Here is a 23,864-nt window from a genome sequence, read left to right as displayed (position 1 = left end):
GGCAGTCTCCCGTTTCCAGCGTCCGCGCTCGTCACCATGGCCCGTACCAAGCAAACCGCGCGCAAGAGCACTGGCGGCAAGGCCCCCCGTAAGCAGCTGGCCACAAAGGCTGCTCGCAAGAGTGCGCCAGCTACCGGGGGAGTGAAGAAGCCTCACCGTTACAGGCCTGGCACCGTGGCACTTCGTGAAATTCGCCGATACCAAAAATCGACCGAACTTCTCATCCGCAAGCTGCCCTTCCAGCGCCTGGTGAGAGAAATCGCTCAGGACTTCAAGACCGACCTGCGCTTCCAGAGCTCGGCCGTCATGGCACTTCAGGAGGCCAGCGAGGCATACCTTGTCGGTCTCTTCGAGGACACCAACCTGTGCGCGATCCACGCCAAGCGCGTCACCATCATGCCGAAGGACATCCAGCTGGCGAGGCGCATCCGTGGCGAGCGCGCCTAAAAGCGTATTCGAGGCGCCGCCACAGCAGCAGCAGCAGCAGCAACGCTCCACAACGGTCCTTCTCAGGACCACCCAAACGTTTGCGTTGGCCACGGGCGCACGGTCGAGACGAACACGAGCTCAGGACCCCGGTACCTCTCTCTTTTTTTTTTTTTACTCTGACTGTCTGTTCCTGCGACATGGGTGAGTGTGTTGAAAGTGATTCCGCACTGCCCTTGTACTGAACTCGCCTGCACTTTTACACCCCGGCGGCTTCCCGCAGGTTAGTTATTTTTTATTTCTTTTTGTGCCGATAACAACTCGCGCGCACCGAATGGGATGCAGTCGAAAAACAAGAAGAAGAAAAATAAGAACCGCTGTCCGCACAAGTAAATGCAGCAGCTCCTTGAAACTACACAGCAGAAAAACAAAAACTGAGCGAATTGGTGCATATTGAAGAATTAAAAAAAAAAAAACAAAACGGCACAGCGACGACGGACAAGCGCTTGTCCATCTTTATTCTGTCTTGTGCCTCGTCGCTGGGCTGTTTATTACTTTTCCTTTAAACGATCCCTTGCGACATGCCAATCATGCCGTTTGGTGATATTCCCAAGCCCAGCCCACTGGAAGGAAACCACGAGACGCGCTTTTCTCGTGTAGTCCATTAATAACATTGCTCTCGGTGCGCTGTACTGGCCTGTAGCGGGCTGAAAAAAAAAGAAAAAAGAAAGGACAGCGAACCTGTGTGCGCGGCCGCATGTGGTCGAGTAGTGTCAGTGACGCCCAACGGGCAGTAAACGAAAGCAGCATGAGAGGGACGCAGTGGTCCAGAGCAAAGGGATCGCAGAGCGAGGCCCCGCCGTGGCAGGCACTTGGTTGGTCCTGATAAGGACCGTTAGGTGCGAGCTATCGCTGCGGCGGGCGCGCCTCCATAGACGTGCAGAGGACCGCTCACGCCTTCTTCTCGGTCTTCTTGGGGAGCAGCACGGCCTGGATGTTGGGCAGGACGCCACCCTGGGCAATGGTCACTCCCGAGAGCAGCTTGTTGAGCTCCTCGTCGTTTCGGATGGCCAGTTGCAGGTGGCGAGGAATGATTCTCGTCTTCTTGTTATCGCGAGCAGCATTACCCGCCAACTCGAGCACCTCGGCAGCCAGGTATTCCAGGACGGCGGCCAGGTAGACCGGGGCGCCGGCTCCGACGCGCTCCGCGTAGTTGCCCTTGCGCAGGAGACGGTGGATTCGGCCAACGGGGAACTGGAGTCCCGCGCGGCTGGAGCGGGTCTTGCTCTTGCCCTTGGCTTTGCCTCCTTTGCCGCGGCCGGACATGGTGACTGTTGTTGTAGTACGCTCGAGAAGCAGGAGAATCAGCGACGACCACTGCGTGCGAGCACGTTCGATAGAAACGAAACGAATACCGCGCTCTCTCCCCGCGCCGCGAGCCCGACGCGGATTGGGGCGGAGCTATCGCTGCGTCGACCAATCGCGCGGCGGCCTGGCTCGGGTCGCTTGAACACCACCGTGCCAGTATAAAAGCGCCGCGCGCCCCTTGGCGCGCGTTCTTTCGACACCGTCCGTGTTGCCGAGCGTCGACGTCGCTGTCAACATGCCGCCTCAGCCCTCTGGGAAGGCCGTGAAGAAGGCCGGAAAGGCTCAGAAGAATGTGCGCGCTACGGACAAGAAGAAGAAGAAGCGCCGCAGGAAGGAGAGCTTCTCCATCTACATTTATAAGGTGCTGAAGCAGGTGCATCCAGACACTGGAGTTTCCAGCAAGGCCATGTCCATCATGAACAGCTTCGTGAACGACATCTTCGAGCGCATCGCGGCCGAGTCTTCCCGCCTGGCCCACTACAACAAGCGCTCGACCATCACCAGCCGGGAGATCCAGACCGCGGTGCGTCTTCTGCTGCCTGGCGAACTGGCCAAGCACGCCGTGTCTGAAGGCACCAAGGCTGTCACCAAGTACACCAGCTCCAAGTAGGGTGGCACATTGCGCCTGCCGCCGGCCCTCACCTCAACGGCTCTTATCAGAGCCAACCAAAGTGTTTGCATTGGCGAGCCTGCCTGCAGGCAGCGATGCACCGGTCCTGTTTTTCCTCTCTCTGAGCGTGATGTGTGTATAATATTTATTTATTTATTTCTTATTCCCCTCGCGTGGCAGCCTGAAGTGGTTTTAAATACCAAGGCATCTCTCGTTTTGACTGCTGTGCATGTGAATAGGTTCCCTCTGTAGGGCCCCACCAGCTGTTTGTTGTGCGGCAGTCGCGTATTCTTTCAGCGCTGCGGTGTGGCCGTCTTGTTACTGCGTTTTATTTCTTGCTTGAGTTCAGCTCTGCTTCCCATAACGCGTGGGCTTAAAGTGGCCTACAGTACACTTTAGCTGCAGGGGGGAAAGAAAAAAAAAGAAAGGAAGAAAGCCTTAGAAATGCTATTCGGTTCAGACGCGTTCACAACACACTACTGAGTCCTGAAATGTATGCACAGTGCAATGGGTTGACTGAACTTGCGCAAAACCCCTTGCGGACGTTGGGGAGTCGACCGCGAGGGATTTTTTCGGCAACGTCTGTTGCATAGGGATCCTGAAATAGGTGACAAAAATAAAATTTGTAACGAAGCCCAGCAGTAAACTGTGAGGTGGCCCAAGGTGCTAAATTCCTTGTCGGCTTCAGCGCCATGCAAACCTCCAGCAGGTGGTGAATGTTTGTTGTGTTTAAAGGCAGAAAGAAAAAAAAAAAAGCCAGCCGCGGCGTTTGAGTTTAATGGGACGGAGGTAGAAAGTGTAGCGATAAGCGTATTAACAGCCCTGTGCGGGGCGCGCAACTTCCTCTACTTCTCTGCGGGCATCATAGCTATAGGAAATGAGCGCAGACAGAAACGAAGCTCCGCGCTCGACCACACTGCAACGTGTGGACGCGCGAGGAAGACAAGTTGCATGCGCTTAATGTTCCTGCAAGCGGCACGACAGAAGTTCGGGTGCCTTTCTTTTCGCCCTACAGTTTGCGCTCGTGCCGAATTGTGTATTGAATAATATCTGTGTGGCAGATACACAATTTTTTTTTTCGTTCTTCTGTTGTTGGGCGCGCACGACAGGCGTGCAAATATTTACTATGTGCTCGCGGTTGCACGGGTGTCATGCGTCCCTTACGTTTCGCTAATAGTAACAAAGTCGTGTGCAGTGCACTCGCTCATGGGCTCCATAAAACGTTCGGGCTACGCATGGGAAGGAGCAGTTATTTGCCACCTTTTTACGTTGCTAGTGCATGCAGAGACCTGAGCTCAGTCAGGTAGGTGTGTGTGTGTGTGTGTGTGTGCATATTTCGCTGCCTGTGGTGGCTTTTTTTTTTAATTCCGCGAGAAGATAAGCCAAAATGAAAGCTTCGAGAGATTACAGCCAAGAAGGAGAAGCAGGAGCCGAGTAGCGCTCGTCGGTACCACAGCCGGGGAATGGTCGGAAAACGGAAAGGGGCGCTCGAACTGCTCGTAGTCGGTGCAGCGAACTGAAATTAGCCAGAGAAATGGTCCGAAACGTGTTCTACACGTATGCCGAATTTGGAAATCCTGCATGCATTACTTTCCGAGATACAAGCGTTTGAATTTTGCCCGCCGGGCAAACTGGTCGCTTTTCAGCATCCTAGCGACCCGTAGAGGAGGGGAGTACACAGCGAAGCGCCGTCGCGCGCGCTCCCATGGTGGCCTCTTGAATCCTGGCGCGCAAGCGAACGGAAGAGTTAACTCGCGAAAAAGAGATGAGGAAGGGCGGCACGCGATTCGACTGCCATTAATGTGTTTTAATGAGGCGCGCGATTTCGCAGTTTGAACTTGTAATGTGACAGGCTCGGGCTGTGTTCGTCGTTGCAGCGCACTCTGCGGTGCGTCTGGTTGTCCAAAGGGCTGGAAACACCCTGCTGCGAGATGAAAGAAACAAAAGCAGCGAGCGCCTGTTTGTTTCCAACGCGCGCACACGCAGCAAAAAAAAGGAAATACGAAAACAAAGCAGGATTCTCCAACATTCATTTTCCATCCTCTTGACCGAGCTGCAAATGCAGATCGGATTACTACCAGCGTTATACAGCCACAGTGGTCATCGCGTTACTGCACTCCTGTGGCCCCTCTAAGGCGCGCGGTTCTTTTTTTTTTTTTTAGTTTGTTGTTGTTGCGTCAGCATCGCACATGAGGCCGAATGTTTCTTTTTTTTTTCTTGTGCTCAGTCGCTCTGCCCGCGAGGAGTTTGCCCATGGTCGTAGTTGCGCGAGAGTCCTGCGAAAGGGCTCAGTGATGCTAGCGAGGCGCCGCTCGCGAAGACGGACCCTGATTGGTCGAGGCGCCAGCCAATGGCGGTCGTCGCTGCGCTCCGCGACCGAACGCCCCGCGGCTCGCTGCCTGCATTCTCTGTTTTGCATCGGAGCCGAGCGGTCGCGCTTTTCTGCATCGTGATGTCTGGTCGTGGCAAAGGCGGCAAGGGGCTCGGAAAAGGAGGCGCGAAGCGTCATCGCAAGGTGTTGCGGGACAACATCCAGGGCATCACCAAGCCTGCCATCCGTCGTCTGGCGCGCCGAGGCGGTGTCAAGCGCATCTCGGGCCTGATCTACGAGGAGACCCGCGGCGTTTTGAAAGTGTTCCTCGAGAACGTGATCCGGGACGCCGTCACGTACACGGAGCACGCAAAACGCAAGACTGTCACCGCGATGGATGTCGTCTACGCGCTCAAGCGTCAGGGCCGCACCTTGTACGGCTTCGGGGGCTAGGCCGGCCACGCTGGTAGTCGCCGCGTCAGGAAGAAGGGACCCTGTGCGGCGTGCACCCTCTACTCCAGCTCCGTGTCGTCGTCAAACAGCCCTTTTTAGGGCTACCCAAATGCTGGATTGGCAGCTGTTGGTTGCGAACCAGAGCTCCGGTTCTCGTTTGTTCCTCTCTCTCTGTCTCTATGGGTTTTTTTTTTTTTCTTTGCCTACTTGTTGTCGCCTGCGGAAGCGAGCGGATTATGCCACAACAGCAAGCTGCAGCGGTCTCAGGTGAGCAGTTGATTGCGCCGTGCCTCACTGTCTGCAGCCATAGTAGTAGCCATCTGAGGCAGCATCGTTTTTGGCAGGGCGGCCGCCGTGTGTGGCTTTCGCACGTGTGTGTGCGCGACATTTTTCGCTTCAGCTTCGCGGCCATAAGTTTACAACCTACCTTTCGCCATGAATCAATCGTGTGTGCGTGCTGCGAACGGGTCTGGTGAAAAGAGGCATTATGCTTTCTTTCGAAACGAACCCCTGTACACATTTCCTTGTTTATGTGCGCGCGGCCTCTCATAATCGCAGGCGAAGCGATTTATTTACATTCGTCGGCGGTTCGTTTCGCAGCCACAGACAGGCAGGTAAACACGCCTGGCGAATGCAAACAACGTCTTGTGCATGAAATTCAGCTACCAAACACCTGGGGAGCATAACTGCGATGATGCGGACAAAATAGCGGCATAGCTAGCTGCACGGCTTCTTGTAAACAATTACATCACGCGGTGAGGGAACCAGCCAGCCTCGAAATTGCTTGCGTGAATTCAAACGCATCGCAGCTCATTACGGGCATATGTGTTTTGTTGTTGCGCCAACCAATGCAGCAAATATAAATACTTTTGCGGCATTGCGAAATAAAGTTGCTGTTGTTGTTGTGCCCAGTGTGTGTCGTCAGTTGTTCCTCGAATTTTTGATGCCCGACGACGCTGAAATTGCATGCGTGGTGTGTACATACGGTTCCTACAAAGTCAGTGTCGCGGAAAACGTTTGCGCGATCCACAGAAAATGAGTGTATTGATTGACGCGAGTCACTTTCCTCTTTTGAATAAGGGCAGTGTGTTCAAGCAAGGTGTGCTGTCAGGTGCGTGAAAGGCGTCTCGGATGTGTTAGCATTTAGAGTGGATGGCGAAGAGAGCCTGGGAGAGGCACAGCGACGTCGCGCTAGCTCACTGCTTGCCTTTTGAGCGAGTCTGGCCGTCCGTCCGTAGGACGGTTTCCCTCTGCAGCCGGTGACTTCCGAGGTGCGTTTTTTTTGAAGCAACCAGTGCAGCTTTCAGCTCAACTGCTATTTGGGGCGGCTGTGAACTTGTGTGCCCCAACTGCGGCGTCCAGACAGGCGTCTATAGCGCGCTGCCTGCGTTTTGGAGTGCATGAAAAGGATGAAAGTAGAGGCGGGAGCCGCACCGTTGCCTCCAAGATTCCGGGCGCTGGTCTCGGAGGCGTAGGTACTTGCGCAAGCTGGAGGAAGGTGGCGCCGCGGCCGCGCGAAGCGTCGGCGATTAAGTTGCGTGCACCGCGCTGCTGGAAGGTATGCATTCCCTTGGGGAGGAAGCAGCTCCCGGCTTGCGTACACTTTGATTTCCCCTTAAATGGCGTTTTGAGTCTCAGGCGCTTTAATTTCGGGTCGCACGTACGGCGACTGAAGCGTTTGGATAAATTTTTCAGTCTTGTTTGCTGCACGTAATTGAGGAAATTGCGAGTGCGCCCTGCTCAGTCTGGTTTAGTTGTGGCTTTTCATTCCGTTTGGCTTGCTTTTTGTTGCCCTACTGGCTGGCGCCGTTTTGCTAGTGCGGGAGTTTGGAGGGGCATTGCATTATTCAAGAAAGAGAACAGAAGATAGGGACGAGATGTTAGTAGGGACGGGGCGCACTACTATCCAAAGAATGTTTTGTTGTAACTATGCGTAGCTGCCGCTATTCGTTAGCCTAATCACAAATGATCAGACTTGATCCAGTCGTTGAAACTTAACTCGTTGAATTTATTTTACGCGTTAAATACAAGAATCAAATGCAAGCAACTACACATCTCTCGGAACGCCCGAGCAGTCAGCGAAGCTAGCTGCTCGTCGTTCGGCGTCCGGAGTACAACAAAAGTTTTGGTGCCGAAACCCGTTCACTTCGAGTTGTAGCCAGTGGCAAGAAACTATGTGTTGTTAACAGTGTTGGGCGGCGTCGCGCAGTGCCATTCTCCGGGGTTCTGGAAGAAAAAGAAAAATGCAAGGGACGAACGAAATAAAATGTTTTTCCTCATTACACTGCCCGGTGACCTAAATAAAATCCATGGATGGGCTTCTGTTCGCTTATAAAGCGACCGCAGGAAATGCACCTCAATCACGGAGGGGTGGGGGTGCCTTCAATGCGTGCTCTACTGTTTTTGCTAACTTTGGCCACCTGTTACTGGAAGAATACTGCCTGGAGATGCATGGGAAATGTTAGGCATGATGCACGCTTTCCACGCAGTGTTCGCGGCTCTTTCCTTCCGTGCAATCGTACGTCATGGTATGTGTCTCGCTATGGTTTGCCAACTTTGCGCAGGGCAAACTGTTTTCTCAATTCCGCACCTTTTTATCTGCAAGAAGAGAGTGCAAACATTTAATGGATTTAAACTACAGGAAATTCGGAGGTGCATGAGCTGCGGATGTGGGAACACTGGAAACTCTGGAAACTTGAGGGAAGTAAATAACCGCATCCATCAGAAGTGGGTTCTCGTTCTGCTCGCCTTTTTTTGTGTGTGTTTTGTGGATGCATTGAATCATCTTCAGTAAGTAACTTGTAAGTAACGCGGGTTAGTCGGCGAGTGTTCCTTGGCTGGTAGACACACACACGCAATGTGTACAGAGACAGCCCTATGCGCGCGCTGCTCTCCAGGCGATTTTTCGTGCTCAATAACGATAACTGGGAACTCGTTTTGGCTGGTGCAGCTTGAAATTTGAAGCGAACTGATCTGTCGACTGCACAGTGCACCCATCGAACCTCCTTGGAAGCGACGACGCACTCTGAGGTGGCATTCATGCCCTAAGGGGTGGGTTTGTCAATATGTCTAAATCTGCCGTCTCTCTTGTTGCGCTTCCTTTGAGTTGCATGCATTATTGCGTTCTGCGCCCAAGCGCTTCTCTCTTCAACCCTTACAGCTTTGCCGAGGTGCGTCGATCTACCTGCTGTGTACCCTGTGGGCTGCTTTGCGCTGTTCAGGTGTCTGGCTGCGAGTTGCGCCGCTGTCCCGTCGAACAAGTTGGTTGACGACACAGTTCAGTTCGCATTAAGCTCAACAAAGGTGGTGCAGCAAGAAGTGTGCCATGGCGGCATCATTAGTGCTGCGAGCTGCGCCGGTCATTGGAATAATTTGTCGTAAAGGCTTGCTTGCAACGGAACGGAACGGGACGTAGTCGTGATGCCGCTTTCCAGGAAGAAATGCCGACCTCGTATCGTATCACTGGGAAGAGTGGCGCGATATTCAACAGCTTGTGATGGATTCATGAGGTACGCTTGGTGTCGCACAGGCATTTTCTCATTGGGGGGAGAGCTTATGAATGCTTTACATCTAGGCAGAGAAAACAGACCGTTTTATTCCGTGCTGACACGATGTTGCCAACATGGTACTAATAACTCAATAACAACGGAACGCAAACGAGAAGCCCTACTGACTGCACAGCGAGCAGCCGTCTACGAATCAACCTCTTTGGTAGGAGACCTTGACTCTCCCTTCCTTTTTTTTTGTTTTTGTTTTTGCAGTTCACAAAATCAGCTGATCATGTGTCTGGCAGTACATGTTCCGTGCATCCAAGCGGTCATTGCGCCGCTGTTTCTGGCTAGCGCGCTATTCAGTTATTTCGCCCCTCATTTGGTGTGCGCAAAGTGCAGACGTATTTCTACAAGCTGTCGTTGCGTTCCTTCAACACCGCGCCCCCGGCAAGCGGGGAGGCTCGTTGCAGTGCGCCAACGCCACACGGAACCAGCCGCAACCGCGTCGACACCGTGCTGCTGTGGTGTCAAAGTGGACGCTGCCGCGGACGCCCGCCTCCTTCCAGAGGCTTGCTTTTGCTTTTGCGGCAAACCTAAAGGACAGGCGCAGCGTAATCTTGTGCTAGACCCCGGTTCCACACCCACTTGCGTCACGTTTGCCACGCGCGAAACCGACGCGCGCTCGAAAGTAGTAGTAGTAGTAAGTGATTATTTATTATGCATTTGATACGGAAGATAAAAGAATATTTGCTGCCCCGGCATCTGCTATCGCGACAGGAAGCACCTGAGCTGGGGCAGCGAAATAAAGGATAGCAGGCAGAGTGTAGAAGTGAAAGAAAAGTGGTGAGGGGACAGTAGAAAGGACAGGGGGAGGGGTACACTTTCAATCATTCTATTTACATATCTACAAGGAATAAAATATACATATGTACAACACGCACGCGCGTGGAGCTCTGAGTGACCACTGCTCCGTCACACGCGCACGATAACTAGATTAAATATACATATATACAGGTCGCACGCGCGTGTTGATCTGGGCGATCAATGGTCCATCACGCGCGCACGACACATTGCACAAAACAGCTGGAGTGGGGGCGTCCAGCTGTTCACCGTCCAAGGTAGCGCGCGTGGAATGTTCACGTCACTGCACACAACTACCTGGCGGAGAACAGACGGGACGTCAAGCCCGCCTGTTCGAGGAAAACACAGAGGCTCACCAAAGTTCGCTCGCGAGTGCGCGCACTGCCATGCGGCCACAATAACATTGCGAGGGAGTCTGGCAAGATGCCCAGCGCCCGGTAGGCCGCAAGCATGTCGCGACGGGCATCTATGAGCGCGGTGCAGCGAAGTAGCAAGTGTTCGAGTGTTTCGTCACAACCACACCCGACACACGCTGCACTCGTCGCGAACCCGTGACGCGCACGTCGTTCCCCGTTCCACACGCATCCAATTCGTAGTCGAAGGATCATTGCGCGCTGCGCCCGCGTGAGCGAGCGACAGCCGGTGACGAGATGAATGCGCTCACCTTCTGCGATGCGGGGATCGGGGTGCTGCCGTCGGAGATGAGTCTGAATGACCGCACGCACGTCCTCCAGCGCGAGGGGTAGGTTGCTGGAAGGGAGCTGGTGTGCGGCGGTCGCGAGATCGTCAGCGTCCTCGTTGCCGGCGATTCCACAGTGGCCGGGCACCCACTGAACGCGCACAACACATCCAAGCTGTGCCAGTTGCGCAAGGCACGCTCGGATTGCGCGCACTAACGGGGTACCACGGCCGATGTTCTGCAGCCGGCTGAGGGCGGCGCGGGAGTCGCACAAAACAGCACACTTGGGCGGCGGAGGGACGATGGTGAGCACGAGTTCCAACCCGAGCTGGAGTCCCACCAGTTCCGCCGTGGTGGAAGAACCCAAATAGTTTGTGTGCTGTTGGCTGTGCAGTCGCAGGGCAGGGATGGTGGCGGCCGCTGCGAGCGAGCAGCTGTCACGAACCACTGAGCCGTCTGTAAACACGAGGAGATGGTCCTGTAATTCCTCGTGCATGACGGCCCTGGTTAGCTGCTGCACAGCGCAGAGGGGTGTGCTCCGCTTTCCCGCGATGCCGACGATTTCTCGCTGTATCTCCGTGGCAGCCGGCCAGGGCACACAGGTGTCGTAAGGGGGCGAGCCATTGGTGAGGGTCTCGTACTCGAGCAACGCCGCGCCCATGCGTGAACGAGGGCGCGTGCGCAGGCGTTGTAGCAGCGAGCCGCCGTCTGGTGCGCGGTGGAGCCGATCGATGTGATTCAGAGCCCTGCGCGCGGCCTGGAGCTGAAGTGGCCACGCTCCTGCCTCGGCTAGCGTTGCGGCGCACTGTGAAGTGCGCGGTACACCGAGGCACACGCGCAGGGACTTCCTGTGTTGGAGCTCCAGTTTCGTCCAACATGGCTTGCGCACCGAGACGAGCGGCAATGCATACAGCATCGCCCCCAAGGCTGCGGCGTTGTACAGACGCAGCGCGGCTTGTTGCGAGATGCCCTGGCCTCGAGCGGTGAGCTTGTGAACGGCGGCGGAGATCCTCTTCATCTGCAAACAGGCCTTGGTCGCCGCGGGGCGGAAAGAAAGGCGCTGGTCGATGTCCAAGCCGAGGTACCGCACCGTTTTTCGCCAAAGAATGGGAGTCCCGTCCAGTGACAGTGGCGTTGGGCGCGCACGCGAGCGTGAAACGCAGGCCATGGCTACCGATTTGCTCGCACTCAGCGACAGACCGAGACCGCGTAAGCAGGCGTCGATTGCGGTCAGGGCCCCCTGAAGGCATCCCCGCACGCGGAGCGCCTCGCCCGGTGGTCCCAGGCACCACAGAGCAATGTCATCTGCATATATGGACATGTACACGCGATGTCGGGCGCCCGTGGGAAGGGAACCCGGCACCACCGACATGGCCACATTAAACAGGAATGGTGACAAAACAGAGCCCTGCGGCACGCCCAGATCCACCGGACGAGGCTCAGAGAGTTTCCCCCCCACTCTCACGCGCATGGTACGACCGCTCAGGAAGCCGCGAACATATCGCAAAAGACGTCCGCACACGCCGGCCGCTTCAAGCAACGCTAGAATCGGTGCGCGGTGAACGTTGTCAAATGCTCCCGAGACGTCCAGTAGCAGCAGCAGCGCTACCTGGCCTGCCACTCTGGCGTGCTCGAGGGCAGTGACAACGTCCGAGATGGAATCAGCCGTGCACCGCATTCCGCGGAAACCCGTCTGCCGCTCGTCAAACAAATCGGCCGCCGCGGCCCGCTCGTTCAGACGCTGCAATGCCATGTGCTCCATGAGCTTACCTGCCGCCGATGTTAGAGCCACTGGACGATATCCACTCAGCTCCGTGGGTGGGCGACCTGGCTTTCGGATGGGACAGACGACCGCAGTGCGCCAATCCTCCGGGAGTTCCCCGCGTTCCCACACCAAGTTGATCTGCTGCAGGAGGACCTCTCGTTGCTTCGCATCCAGGTTGCGTAACATCTGATAAGTCACCCCGTCCGGCCCGGGCGCCGAGCGACGGCGGCATCGCGCGAGCGCATTGTTCAGTTCCGCCGCGCTGAAAGGCGCGTCACAGGGGCCATCTGAGGTGACGGGGAAGAGGCTGGCATCGCTTCCGGGGCTCTCAGGTGGGTCTGAGCTCGCGTCGTTCGTGAGGCTGGGCGGCGCGAAGCGATCGGCGAACCTCTCTGCCAGCTGTTCATAGCTAAGGCCGCTTGAGATGGCAAGCGCGGCCAAAGGCTGAGGGTTCACCTGTTGCTTCGTAATTCGTCGCAGCATGTCGAATAGCCTCCGCGAGCTGGTGTCTTCCTCCATCCTTTGGCATAGCGAAGCCCACTGCCGTCGGTACAATTTGTGAGAGTGGCGCCGCGCCACTGCGTCCAGGCGGTTGTAAACGGTCCAATCGGCCGCTCGGTCGGTTCGTCGCGCCCTGTTTTCTGCGCGGTCGCGTTTCTCGCGCAGACCGAGCAGCTTGATATCTGGTGTGGGTTGTCCTGCCCGCACCTCTGCTCGTCTGGTGGCTGCTAGGGCGCTCCGAACCAGACTCGAGAAGAAGTCGGCTCCAGTGACGGCCGCTTCATCGACCGCCTGCCTGAACGCGCTCCAGTTGACGATGGAGTAGCTTCTTTTGGCGCGGGCCTCCGTAGCAGTGGGCTCAATTAGGATGGAGTAATGATCTGAGCCCCAGAGTGATGGTGATCGATGCCATGTCGCCTCTATCCCTCTGGATGCGAAGGCAACGTCGATGCAGGAGCCGGGTGTTCCGCGTCGTCGAAAGGTGGGCTCGCCGGTGTTCAGGGGAGTGAGTCCCAGCTGCGTTGCTGCGTCGTGCAGGTCGTCTCCTCGCGCGGAATGTCGCACACTGCCCCACGCACTGTGATGAGCGTCAAAATCACCGCAGATGATCTGACGCGGGGCACAGCACGAGGAAACCGCACGAAAACACAGCGCGTTCCACGCGACAGCTGGGCGCACATACACAGAAGCCACCGACGTGTCAACACCACCGACGCGCACTGTCACCACCACGCACTCCTGGGCATCGGTTGTCGCCGCCGCCGAACCGACGAGAGTATGCAAAACGTCACTGCGCACGTAAATCGCGCACCGCGATTTCCCGGGGCGATGGGCACGGTCACAACACGGCACTGCAGCACAGGTGGGTTCCTCGCACGTTGTTGGTGAGTGATAGCCAATATATCCAGGCAGTCGCATCTGCGGCTCCCCTTCTTGGAGACGAATGTACGTCTCTTGCAGCGCGATAACCTCCGGAGCATCCTCCGCGATGCGAACTCGCAACTCAGGGTACCGCGCTGCAAGAGAGCGTACATTCCACTGCAGGATGGATGGGATACGGGGGGGAGCCCGGCGACTAGCCATGATGCTGGCCTATCCGTGCGGGGGCACCTGCAGCTTCTAAGCAGGCCCGTTGTCCATCGCTGCCCTCGGGAAACAGGGCGCTTATCGCGCGCAGCGCGTGCTGTAGCTGTAGAATCAGCTGGTCCCGTGAATCAGCTGGCGCGCGCGGCGCAGCGCGCTGCGGGGCCAGCGTGCTGCGCCTCTCCTCCTCCGAGCCGGTTGCCGTCTGCTGGCTTAGTTGGCGGCGCGGCCGCTGGCTGGACCGGTGGCGCTGCTGCTGCTGCTCGCCCCGGACGACTGCCTGCGCGTACGAGAGAGGGCGCGGCGCGCGCTGCTCCCTCTTCTGCTGCTGCTGCTGCTGTGCGGCTCGCGGGGCTGTCTCAGCTTGCACCACGGCCCGAACCGCCCGCCTGGAGAGGGGCGCCTCTGATGTGGCCATCAAGGTGGCCACATGGCGTTCACGCTGCCAGTGCGGGCACGCAGGGTCCGTGGCCGCGTGAGCTCCGCCGCAGTTAATGCACCGAGGCTTCTTGGTGGTGCAAGCCCCGGTCTCGTGCGGGCCGCCACAGCGTGTGCAGCGTGAGGGAGCCCGGCAGGCCCCGGTTGCGTGCGCCAGGCTCGCGCACTTCGCGCACTGCAGAGGCCGCGGGCGGCAGGGCCGGACAGCAAGGCGGCGTCTGTAAATAGATACAAATGCCGGTGGCGTCGGCGCCGCGAATCTGATGGTGAGCGTGCCACCAGACAGCGACGCCGACGTCATCGGCACTGATGATTCAGACGCCGCGAGCAGCTCCTCCGCCGTCTTCCTCTCGTCCACGCCAAACACGAGGCCCGCGCACTGGTTTCGAGGAGAGGGCTCTCGAGCGCGGACCTGGACGCCCCTGATGACCGTGGTGGCTAGCAGGGCCTGGAAAGCATCGCTGCTCCCCGCGTCCACGGCCACCACATTGCGGCGGGTATTGACCCGGACCGCCAGGACGCCAGGTCGGGGCCCGATCTCCTCTGCCAGCTCCCAGCCCTGGTGCTTGGTGAAGGCAGCCCCTCGGTCAGCTGGCCGGAACAGCACCGTGCCCACCAGGCTCGCAGGCAGCTCCACAGCAGCCGCGGCTCGAGCCAGGGCCGCCCTGCGTCGTCTCTGAGCCTTGGTGGTCTGCATTCGCCACGGGATCAGGTCCCGCTGCTGAGAGGCCACGGGTTGAGACGAGCAGGGAGGCGGCGCGTGCTCGCTGCTAGCAGACGAAATCTGGCCAGCTGACGATGCGGGCCCCGCTGGTGGCGCCGCCGCCGCAGCGCGCCATCCGGTTCCGGTGACAGCTGGCTGGGAGAGAGGGACCTGCGAGGGGGAAAGCGCCGCCGCGGGAGGGGAATCTCGCGCGTGGGCCGCTCGACGCTCGAGGTCAACGGCCGCTTCCACGTGGTCCGGGGCATTCGTGGTATGCGTGCGCTTGGCCATGCCTTCCAGGCTTGCATCAGCAGCGCCTTGCACGCCATCCACGCTGCGTCGTGGTGGGGGAGACGGCGATCGGACCCGCTTCCTGTGCGAGCTCTCGTCCATCGCCTCCAACGCCAGGTCTGCGGGTCCTCTCGCGGTGCCTGCCTCGAGGTCCCGGGCGCTCGTCGTGGTAGCAGGCAGGTCAGCGGCCTCCTGATGAGATGCGTGCTCGCTATCGCGAGCACGTGGTGGCTGCGGCCACACTCTCGGTGGCAGCGGCTTCCAAGCGGTCGAGGCAGCAACCTGAGATGATGAAAGCTGCACCTCTTGCTTCGCCCGCTCCACCGCGATCAGTAACTCCTGTAGGGCACTTATAGTGCATGGCCTGGCGTTAAGACTGTAGGATCGCGGTGGTGCCACGTGCTCGGAGCTTCGCTGCGATCGACTCGCGTGGGGAAATCGCGGGGGCTCCATGTTGCAAGCCCCCTAAGCGCCGTGCGGCGCCGGCAGCGCGGCTGTTGCTATAATTAATAGCGGGGCTCTATTAGGGCATCAGGAGTGATGACCACGTGGTGAAATAGCTGAGCTAGCGCGGAGCGACACCGTAAACAACCGCTCGCTACGCGCGCCTCCAGGGATCCCTCGAAACCGGGCGGTTTCCAGCATTCTGCTCGAAACCGGGCGGTTTCCAGCATTCTGGGTGCCGCTGAACGGAGGGTAGCCATCGGTCCGTCAGGCGACCAATCAGGTGGGAGAGAGGGGGGGGCGCTGCGGAGCAGCACCGCCGCGCGGCGCAGTCGATCTCCGTCCGTCTCCGGAGGCAGTCTCCCGTTTCCAGCGTCCGCGCTCGTCACCATGGCCCGTACCAATCTCCGTCCGTCTCCGGAGGCAGTCTCCCGTTTCCAGCGTCCGCGCTCGTCACCATGGCCCGTACCAAGCACGTTGCCTAGGACTGCCTAGGCCTCGTTCTTTGTCTCGCCATCCGAACGCAGGTGAGTGAGGCTGTTGCCATGCCTCGGCTTGCACAGCGACTGCGCCCGCAAACGTTCTTCGGCCGCGTGCCGCAGGGCGTGTGCGGCGCAGACATTTGTAAAGAGCTTGTGAAATGTTTCTCCAAGTCAGAGCTGGGCGGCGTGCAGGACTTCGGGGTGGGCCGTTTTGAGGTCACCTTTAAGTCCAGGCCTGCCGTTCAGCGCTTTCTTGCGAGGCCCGTAATCGAGGTGCGAGGCACCGCGGTGCGCTTCGCGTACCGCGGTACGCTGAGCACCGTGGTGCGAGTTTTTGGCTTTCCAGTCGACATTGATGTAGCTGAGCTGAAAGGAGCCCTGGAGGAGTACGGACCAGTGGAGAGCATCGTTGCTGAGTACGTGCCTGGATTCGACGGCGTGCCGAACGGGACCAGGCGCGTGCGAATGGAGATGAAGTCGGCGCTACCCAACTTCCTGCAGGTGGCAGAGTTCACCGTGCAGTGCGAGTACGAGGGTGTCGCGCGTGTCTGCCGGCGCTGTGGTTCTCGTGACCACGTGCGGGCGGCGTGCGACGTGCCTTTGTGCTCGCGCTGCGGTGTGTTCGGCCACGCCACGTGCGAGGAGCCGTGCCCCCAGTGCGGCGGTGACCACGCCGTCGCGAAGTGTGCGACGCGCACGTTCGCGTCAGTAGCGAAGCGCGCGATGGTGTCTGCTGCGGCTGCCGCTGCGTCGCAGGTTGCCCTCGCGCCAGACAAGGACCAGGACCCTGCCTCGGATACCTCGGTCGAGGGCTCCAGCGGCCCCGCAGTCCCAGTGAGCAGTCAACACGTGGACAACGAGCCTGCCGAACAACGCAGCGCGGAACCGGTCGAGGCAGAGGCGAACCCGACGGGCGAGGGGGAGTTCACTCTCGTCCAGCGGCGGAAGCGCCGACGGAGGGAGAGAGCAGCCAGCCCACGCAGCGAGCCCCCAGCGCCATCTGAGGATAGCTCCGCGCACTGCCGCGCGCCCGCGAAACTTAAACGGCGCGAAGCGTCGCGCGCTTCTTCTCCTGTTGCAGAGGACGACTCCGAGCAGTCTGGAGGCGAGGGGCGCTGGTGCGACTCGTGCAGTGCCGTGACCAACTGCGACTGCAGCTTCCTGAGTGACGCTACGTACAGCTCCGACCAGGATGAAGACGAGGTAAGCGGGGCAGCCGCCCCGCGACCGTGACCGCCTTCCTGGCGCGTCGCGGCCCTTGTCCGGGTAGGACCTTCACCCCAAAACAAAAAACTGACCCCCCCACTTGTGGAGGGGGCCTGGGCCTTGCCGGGGGTGTCGGATGGATGATGATGAGTTGATGGGTTATGTGTGACCCCGGGGAGAGGCACTTTCGGGTGCCAATCCTCCTTCTCATCTGACAACGGCAAGCAAACCGCGCGCAAGAGCACTGGCGGCAAGGCCCCCCGTAAGCAGCTGGCCACAAAGGCTGCTCGCAAGAGTGCGCCAGCTACCGGGGGAGTGAAGAAGCCTCACCGTTACAGGCCTGGCACCGTGGCACTTCGTGAAATTCGCCGATACCAAAAATCGACCGAACTTCTCATCCGCAAGCTGCCCTTCCAGCGCCTGGTGAGAGAAATCGCTCAGGACTTCAAGACCGACCTGCGCTTCCAGAGCTCGGCCGTCATGGCACTTCAGGAGGCCAGCGAGGCATACCTTGTCGGTCTCTTCGAGGACACCAACCTGTGCGCGATCCACGCCAAGCGCGTCACCATCATGCCGAAGGACATCCAGCTGGCGAGGCGCATCCGTGGCGAGCGCGCCTAAAAGCGTATTCGAGGCGCCGCCACAGCAGCAGCAGCAGCAGCAACGCTCCACAACGGTCCTTCTCAGGACCACCCAAACGTTTGCGTTGGCCACGGGCGCACGGTCGAGACGAACACGAGCTCAGGACCCCGGTACCTCTCTCTTTTTTTTTTTTTACTCTGACTGTCTGTTCCTGCGACATGGGTGAGTGTGTTGAAAGTGATTCCGCACTGCCCTTGTACTGAACTCGCCTGCACTTTTACACCCCGGCGGCTTCCCGCAGGTTAGTTATTTTTTATTTCTTTTTGTGCCGATAACAACTCGCGCGCACCGAATGGGATGCAGTCGAAAAACAAGAAGAAGAAAAATAAGAACCGCTGTCCGCACAAGTAAATGCAGCAGCTCCTTGAAACTACACAGCAGAAAAACAAAAACTGAGCGAATTGGTGCATATTGAAGAATTAAAAAAAAAAAAACAAAACGGCACAGCGACGACGGACAAGCGCTTGTCCATCTTTATTCTGTCTTGTGCCTCGTCGCTGGGCTGTTTATTACTTTTCCTTTAAACGATCCCTTGCGACATGCCAATCATGCCGTTTGGTGATATTCCCAAGCCCAGCCCACTGGAAGGAAACCACGAGACGCGCTTTTCTCGTGTAGTCCATTAATAACATTGCTCTCGGTGCGCTGTACTGGCCTGTAGCGGGCTGAAAAAAAAAGAAAAAAGAAAGGACAGCGAACCTGTGTGCGCGGCCGCATGTGGTCGAGTAGTGTCAGTGACGCCCAACGGGCAGTAAACGAAAGCAGCATGAGAGGGACGCAGTGGTCCAGAGCAAAGGGATCGCAGAGCGAGGCCCCGCCGTGGCAGGCACTTGGTTGGTCCTGATAAGGACCGTTAGGTGCGAGCTATCGCTGCGGCGGGCGCGCCTCCATAGACGTGCAGAGGACCGCTCACGCCTTCTTCTCGGTCTTCTTGGGGAGCAGCACGGCCTGGATGTTGGGCAGGACGCCACCCTGGGCAATGGTCACTCCCGAGAGCAGCTTGTTGAGCTCCTCGTCGTTTCGGATGGCCAGTTGCAGGTGGCGAGGAATGATTCTCGTCTTCTTGTTATCGCGAGCAGCATTACCCGCCAACTCGAGCACCTCGGCAGCCAGGTATTCCAGGACGGCGGCCAGGTAGACCGGGGCGCCGGCTCCGACGCGCTCCGCGTAGTTGCCCTTGCGCAGGAGACGGTGGATTCGGCCAACGGGGAACTGGAGTCCCGCGCGGCTGGAGCGGGTCTTGCTCTTGCCCTTGGCTTTGCCTCCTTTGCCGCGGCCGGACATGGTGACTGTTGTTGTAGTACGCTCGAGAAGCAGGAGAATCAGCGACGACCACTGCGTGCGAGCACGTTCGATAGAAACGAAACGAATACCGCGCTCTCTCCCCGCGCCGCGAGCCCGACGCGGATTGGGGCGGAGCTATCGCTGCGTCGACCAATCGCGCGGCGGCCTGGCTCGGGTCGCTTGAACACCACCGTGCCAGTATAAAAGCGCCGCGCGCCCCTTGGCGCGCGTTCTTTCGACACCGTCCGTGTTGCCGAGCGTCGACGTCGCTGTCAACATGCCGCCTCAGCCCTCTGGGAAGGCCGTGAAGAAGGCCGGAAAGGCTCAGAAGAATGTGCGCGCTACGGACAAGAAGAAGAAGAAGCGCCGCAGGAAGGAGAGCTTCTCCATCTACATTTATAAGGTGCTGAAGCAGGTGCATCCAGACACTGGAGTTTCCAGCAAGGCCATGTCCATCATGAACAGCTTCGTGAACGACATCTTCGAGCGCATCGCGGCCGAGTCTTCCCGCCTGGCCCACTACAACAAGCGCTCGACCATCACCAGCCGGGAGATCCAGACCGCGGTGCGTCTTCTGCTGCCTGGCGAACTGGCCAAGCACGCCGTGTCTGAAGGCACCAAGGCTGTCACCAAGTACACCAGCTCCAAGTAGGGTGGCACATTGCGCCTGCCGCCGGCCCTCACCTCAACGGCTCTTATCAGAGCCAACCAAAGTGTTTGCATTGGCGAGCCTGCCTGCAGGCAGCGATGCACCGGTCCTGTTTTTCCTCTCTCTGAGCGTGATGTGTGTATAATATTTATTTATTTATTTCTTATTCCCCTCGCGTGGCAGCCTGAAGTGGTTTTAAATACCAAGGCATCTCTCGTTTTGACTGCTGTGCATGTGAATAGGTTCCCTCTGTAGGGCCCCACCAGCTGTTTGTTGTGCGGCAGTCGCGTATTCTTTCAGCGCTGCGGTGTGGCCGTCTTGTTACTGCGTTTTATTTCTTGCTTGAGTTCAGCTCTGCTTCCCATAACGCGTGGGCTTAAAGTGGCCTACAGTACACTTTAGCTGCAGGGGGGAAAGAAAAAAAAAGAAAGGAAGAAAGCCTTAGAAATGCTATTCGGTTCAGACGCGTTCACAACACACTACTGAGTCCTGAAATGTATGCACAGTGCAATGGGTTGACTGAACTTGCGCAAAACCCCTTGCGGACGTTGGGGAGTCGACCGCGAGGGATTTTTTCGGCAACGTCTGTTGCATAGGGATCCTGAAATAGGTGACAAAAATAAAATTTGTAACGAAGCCCAGCAGTAAACTGTGAGGTGGCCCAAGGTGCTAAATTCCTTGTCGGCTTCAGCGCCATGCAAACCTCCAGCAGGTGGTGAATGTTTGTTGTGTTTAAAGGCAGAAAGAAAAAAAAAAAAGCCAGCCGCGGCGTTTGAGTTTAATGGGACGGAGGTAGAAAGTGTAGCGATAAGCGTATTAACAGCCCTGTGCGGGGCGCGCAACTTCCTCTACTTCTCTGCGGGCATCATAGCTATAGGAAATGAGCGCAGACAGAAACGAAGCTCCGCGCTCGACCACACTGCAACGTGTGGACGCGCGAGGAAGACAAGTTGCATGCGCTTAATGTTCCTGCAAGCGGCACGACAGAAGTTCGGGTGCCTTTCTTTTCGCCCTACAGTTTGCGCTCGTGCCGAATTGTGTATTGAATAATATCTGTGTGGCAGATACACAATTTTTTTTTTCGTTCTTCTGTTGTTGGGCGCGCACGACAGGCGTGCAAATATTTACTATGTGCTCGCGGTTGCACGGGTGTCATGCGTCCCTTACGTTTCGCTAATAGTAACAAAGTCGTGTGCAGTGCACTCGCTCATGGGCTCCATAAAACGTTCGGGCTACGCATGGGAAGGAGCAGTTATTTGCCACCTTTTTACGTTGCTAGTGCATGCAGAGACCTGAGCTCAGTCAGGTAGGTGTGTGTGTGTGTGTGTGTGTGCATATTTCGCTGCCTGTGGTGGCTTTTTTTTTTAATTCCGCGAGAAGATAAGCCAAAATGAAAGCTTCGAGAGATTACAGCCAAGAAGGAGAAGCAGGAGCCGAGTAGCGCTCGTCGGTACCACAGCCGGGGAATGGTCGGAAAACGGAAAGGGGCGCTCGAACTGCTCGTAGTCGGTGCAGCGAACTGAAATTAGCCAGAGAAATGGTCCGAAACGTGTTCTACACGTATGCCGAATTTGGAAATCCTGCATGCATTACTTTCCGAGATACAAGCGTTTGAATTTTGCCCGCCGGGCAAACTGGTCGCTTTTCAGCATCCTAGCGACCCGTAGAGGAGGGGAGTACACAGCGAAGCGCCGTCGCGCGCGCTCCCATGGTGGCCTCTTGAATCCTGGCGCGCAAGCGAACGGAAGAGTTAACTCGCGAAAAAGAGATGAGGAAGGGCGGCACGCGATTCGACTGCCATTAATGTGTTTTAATGAGGCGCGCGATTTCGCAGTTTGAACTTGTAATGTGACAGGCTCGGGCTGTGTTCGTCGTTGCAGCGCACTCTGCGGTGCGTCTGGTTGTCCAAAGGGCTGGAAACACCCTGCTGCGAGATGAAAGAAACAAAAGCAGCGAGCGCCTGTTTGTTTCCAACGCGCGCACACGCAGCAAAAAAAAGGAAATACGAAAACAAAGCAGGATTCTCCAACATTCATTTTCCATCCTCTTGACCGAGCTGCAAATGCAGATCGGATTACTACCAGCGTTATACAGCCACAGTGGTCATCGCGTTACTGCACTCCTGTGGCCCCTCTAAGGCGCGCGGTTCTTTTTTTTTTTTTAGTTTGTTGTTGTTGCGTCAGCATCGCACATGAGGCCGAATGTTTCTTTTTTTTTTCTTGTGCTCAGTCGCTCTGCCCGCGAGGAGTTTGCCCATGGTCGTAGTTGCGCGAGAGTCCTGCGAAAGGGCTCAGTGATGCTAGCGAGGCGCCGCTCGCGAAGACGGACCCTGATTGGTCGAGGCGCCAGCCAATGGCGGTCGTCGCTGCGCTCCGCGACCGAACGCCCCGCGGCTCGCTGCCTGCATTCTCTGTTTTGCATCGGAGCCGAGCGGTCGCGCTTTTCTGCATCGTGATGTCTGGTCGTGGCAAAGGCGGCAAGGGGCTCGGAAAAGGAGGCGCGAAGCGTCATCGCAAGGTGTTGCGGGACAACATCCAGGGCATCACCAAGCCTGCCATCCGTCGTCTGGCGCGCCGAGGCGGTGTCAAGCGCATCTCGGGCCTGATCTACGAGGAGACCCGCGGCGTTTTGAAAGTGTTCCTCGAGAACGTGATCCGGGACGCCGTCACGTACACGGAGCACGCAAAACGCAAGACTGTCACCGCGATGGATGTCGTCTACGCGCTCAAGCGTCAGGGCCGCACCTTGTACGGCTTCGGGGGCTAGGCCGGCCACGCTGGTAGTCGCCGCGTCAGGAAGAAGGGACCCTGTGCGGCGTGCACCCTCTACTCCAGCTCCGTGTCGTCGTCAAACAGCCCTTTTTAGGGCTACCCAAATGCTGGATTGGCAGCTGTTGGTTGCGAACCAGAGCTCCGGTTCTCGTTTGTTCCTCTCTCTCTGTCTCTATGGGTTTTTTTTTTTTTCTTTGCCTACTTGTTGTCGCCTGCGGAAGCGAGCGGATTATGCCACAACAGCAAGCTGCAGCGGTCTCAGGTGAGCAGTTGATTGCGCCGTGCCTCACTGTCTGCAGCCATAGTAGTAGCCATCTGAGGCAGCATCGTTTTTGGCAGGGCGGCCGCCGTGTGTGGCTTTCGCACGTGTGTGTGCGCGACATTTTTCGCTTCAGCTTCGCGGCCATAAGTTTACAACCTACCTTTCGCCATGAATCAATCGTGTGTGCGTGCTGCGAACGGGTCTGGTGAAAAGAGGCATTATGCTTTCTTTCGAAACGAACCCCTGTACACATTTCCTTGTTTATGTGCGCGCGGCCTCTCATAATCGCAGGCGAAGCGATTTATTTACATTCGTCGGCGGTTCGTTTCGCAGCCACAGACAGGCAGGTAAACACGCCTGGCGAATGCAAACAACGTCTTGTGCATGAAATTCAGCTACCAAACACCTGGGGAGCATAACTGCGATGATGCGGACAAAATAGCGGCATAGCTAGCTGCACGGCTTCTTGTAAACAATTACATCACGCGGTGAGGGAACCAGCCAGCCTCGAAATTGCTTGCGTGAATTCAAACGCATCGCAGCTCATTACGGGCATATGTGTTTTGTTGTTGCGCCAACCAATGCAGCAAATATAAATACTTTTGCGGCATTGCGAAATAAAGTTGCTGTTGTTGTTGTGCCCAGTGTGTGTCGTCAGTTGTTCCTCGAATTTTTGATGCCCGACGACGCTGAAATTGCATGCGTGGTGTGTACATACGGTTCCTACAAAGTCAGTGTCGCGGAAAACGTTTGCGCGATCCACAGAAAATGAGTGTATTGATTGACGCGAGTCACTTTCCTCTTTTGAATAAGGGCAGTGTGTTCAAGCAAGGTGTGCTGTCAGGTGCGTGAAAGGCGTCTCGGATGTGTTAGCATTTAGAGTGGATGGCGAAGAGAGCCTGGGAGAGGCACAGCGACGTCGCGCTAGCTCACTGCTTGCCTTTTGAGCGAGTCTGGCCGTCCGTCCGTAGGACGGTTTCCCTCTGCAGCCGGTGACTTCCGAGGTGCGTTTTTTTTGAAGCAACCAGTGCAGCTTTCAGCTCAACTGCTATTTGGGGCGGCTGTGAACTTGTGTGCCCCAACTGCGGCGTCCAGACAGGCGTCTATAGCGCGCTGCCTGCGTTTTGGAGTGCATGAAAAGGAT

General features: G+C 57.3%; 10 protein-coding genes across 10 annotated transcripts; 7 read left to right on the top strand and 3 right to left on the bottom strand.

Moving 5' to 3' along the window:
- Positions 1–36: 36 nt before the first annotated feature.
- On the top strand, positions 37–447 carry LOC149338043 (histone H3). The gene has a single exon (XM_089550071.1). The coding sequence runs from the start codon at positions 37–39 to the stop codon at positions 445–447; it is 411 nt and encodes a 136-aa protein (XP_089406197.1).
- Positions 448–1,377: 930 nt separating this feature from the next.
- LOC149338042 (histone H2A-like) lies at positions 1,378–1,752 on the bottom strand. Its single transcript, XM_089550070.1, has one exon. The coding sequence runs from the start codon at positions 1,750–1,752 to the stop codon at positions 1,378–1,380; it is 375 nt and encodes a 124-aa protein (XP_089406196.1).
- A 277-nt stretch (positions 1,753–2,029) lies between these two features.
- Positions 2,030–2,404, top strand: LOC149338041 (histone H2B-like). Its single transcript, XM_089550248.1, has one exon. It carries the CDS (start codon positions 2,030–2,032, stop codon positions 2,402–2,404), a length of 375 nt encoding a protein of 124 aa, XP_089406374.1.
- Positions 2,405–4,856: 2,452 nt separating this feature from the next.
- On the top strand, positions 4,857–5,168 carry LOC149338040 (histone H4). The gene has a single exon (XM_089550247.1). The coding sequence runs from the start codon at positions 4,857–4,859 to the stop codon at positions 5,166–5,168; it is 312 nt and encodes a 103-aa protein (XP_089406373.1).
- A 4,604-nt stretch (positions 5,169–9,772) lies between these two features.
- LOC149338039 (uncharacterized) lies at positions 9,773–13,035 on the bottom strand. Its single transcript, XM_089550245.1, has one exon. It carries the CDS (start codon positions 12,481–12,483, stop codon positions 9,814–9,816), a length of 2,670 nt encoding a protein of 889 aa, XP_089406371.1. The 5' UTR covers positions 12,484–13,035; the 3' UTR covers positions 9,773–9,813.
- A 2,839-nt stretch (positions 13,036–15,874) lies between these two features.
- On the top strand, positions 15,875–17,279 carry LOC149338038 (uncharacterized). The gene has a single exon (XM_089550244.1). The coding sequence runs from the start codon at positions 15,970–15,972 to the stop codon at positions 17,137–17,139; it is 1,170 nt and encodes a 389-aa protein (XP_089406370.1). The 5' UTR covers positions 15,875–15,969; the 3' UTR covers positions 17,140–17,279.
- LOC149338037 (histone H3-like) lies at positions 17,249–17,733 on the top strand. Its single transcript, XM_089550069.1, has 2 exons — positions 17,249–17,275; positions 17,338–17,733. Exons 1-2 carry the CDS (start codon positions 17,249–17,251, stop codon positions 17,731–17,733), a joined length of 423 nt encoding a protein of 140 aa, XP_089406195.1.
- Positions 17,734–18,663: 930 nt separating this feature from the next.
- LOC149338036 (histone H2A-like) lies at positions 18,664–19,038 on the bottom strand. Its single transcript, XM_089550068.1, has one exon. The coding sequence runs from the start codon at positions 19,036–19,038 to the stop codon at positions 18,664–18,666; it is 375 nt and encodes a 124-aa protein (XP_089406194.1).
- Positions 19,039–19,315: 277 nt separating this feature from the next.
- LOC149338035 (histone H2B-like) lies at positions 19,316–19,690 on the top strand. The gene has a single exon (XM_089550243.1). It carries the CDS (start codon positions 19,316–19,318, stop codon positions 19,688–19,690), a length of 375 nt encoding a protein of 124 aa, XP_089406369.1.
- A 2,451-nt stretch (positions 19,691–22,141) lies between these two features.
- On the top strand, positions 22,142–22,453 carry LOC149338034 (histone H4). The gene has a single exon (XM_089550067.1). The coding sequence runs from the start codon at positions 22,142–22,144 to the stop codon at positions 22,451–22,453; it is 312 nt and encodes a 103-aa protein (XP_089406193.1).
- The last annotated feature ends 1,411 nt before the right edge of the window (positions 22,454–23,864 follow it).

Source organism: Amblyomma mixtum, chromosome 6 (genome assembly GCF_055824585.1).
Source record: "Amblyomma mixtum isolate Tamu chromosome 6, ASM5582458v1, whole genome shotgun sequence".
NCBI lineage: Eukaryota > Metazoa > Arthropoda > Arachnida > Ixodida > Ixodidae > Amblyomma > Amblyomma mixtum.
This window is presented reverse-complemented; position numbering and strand designations above follow the sequence as displayed.

Coding starts and splice junctions, on each gene's coding strand:
- LOC149338043 (XM_089550071.1), top strand. CDS start 37: ATGGCCCGTACCAAGCAAACCGCGCGCAAGAGCACTGGCGGCAAGGCC.
- LOC149338042 (XM_089550070.1), bottom strand. CDS start 1,752: ATGTCCGGCCGCGGCAAAGGAGGCAAAGCCAAGGGCAAGAGCAAGACC.
- LOC149338041 (XM_089550248.1), top strand. CDS start 2,030: ATGCCGCCTCAGCCCTCTGGGAAGGCCGTGAAGAAGGCCGGAAAGGCT.
- LOC149338040 (XM_089550247.1), top strand. CDS start 4,857: ATGTCTGGTCGTGGCAAAGGCGGCAAGGGGCTCGGAAAAGGAGGCGCG.
- LOC149338039 (XM_089550245.1), bottom strand. CDS start 12,483: ATGGAGGAAGACACCAGCTCGCGGAGGCTATTCGACATGCTGCGACGA.
- LOC149338038 (XM_089550244.1), top strand. CDS start 15,970: ATGCCTCGGCTTGCACAGCGACTGCGCCCGCAAACGTTCTTCGGCCGC.
- LOC149338037 (XM_089550069.1), top strand. CDS start 17,249: ATGGATGATGATGAGTTGATGGGTTAT. Junction 17,276..17,337: donor ATGATGAGTTGATGGGTTAT/GTGTGACCCCGG, acceptor GACAACGGCAAG/CAAACCGCGCGCAAGAGCAC.
- LOC149338036 (XM_089550068.1), bottom strand. CDS start 19,038: ATGTCCGGCCGCGGCAAAGGAGGCAAAGCCAAGGGCAAGAGCAAGACC.
- LOC149338035 (XM_089550243.1), top strand. CDS start 19,316: ATGCCGCCTCAGCCCTCTGGGAAGGCCGTGAAGAAGGCCGGAAAGGCT.
- LOC149338034 (XM_089550067.1), top strand. CDS start 22,142: ATGTCTGGTCGTGGCAAAGGCGGCAAGGGGCTCGGAAAAGGAGGCGCG.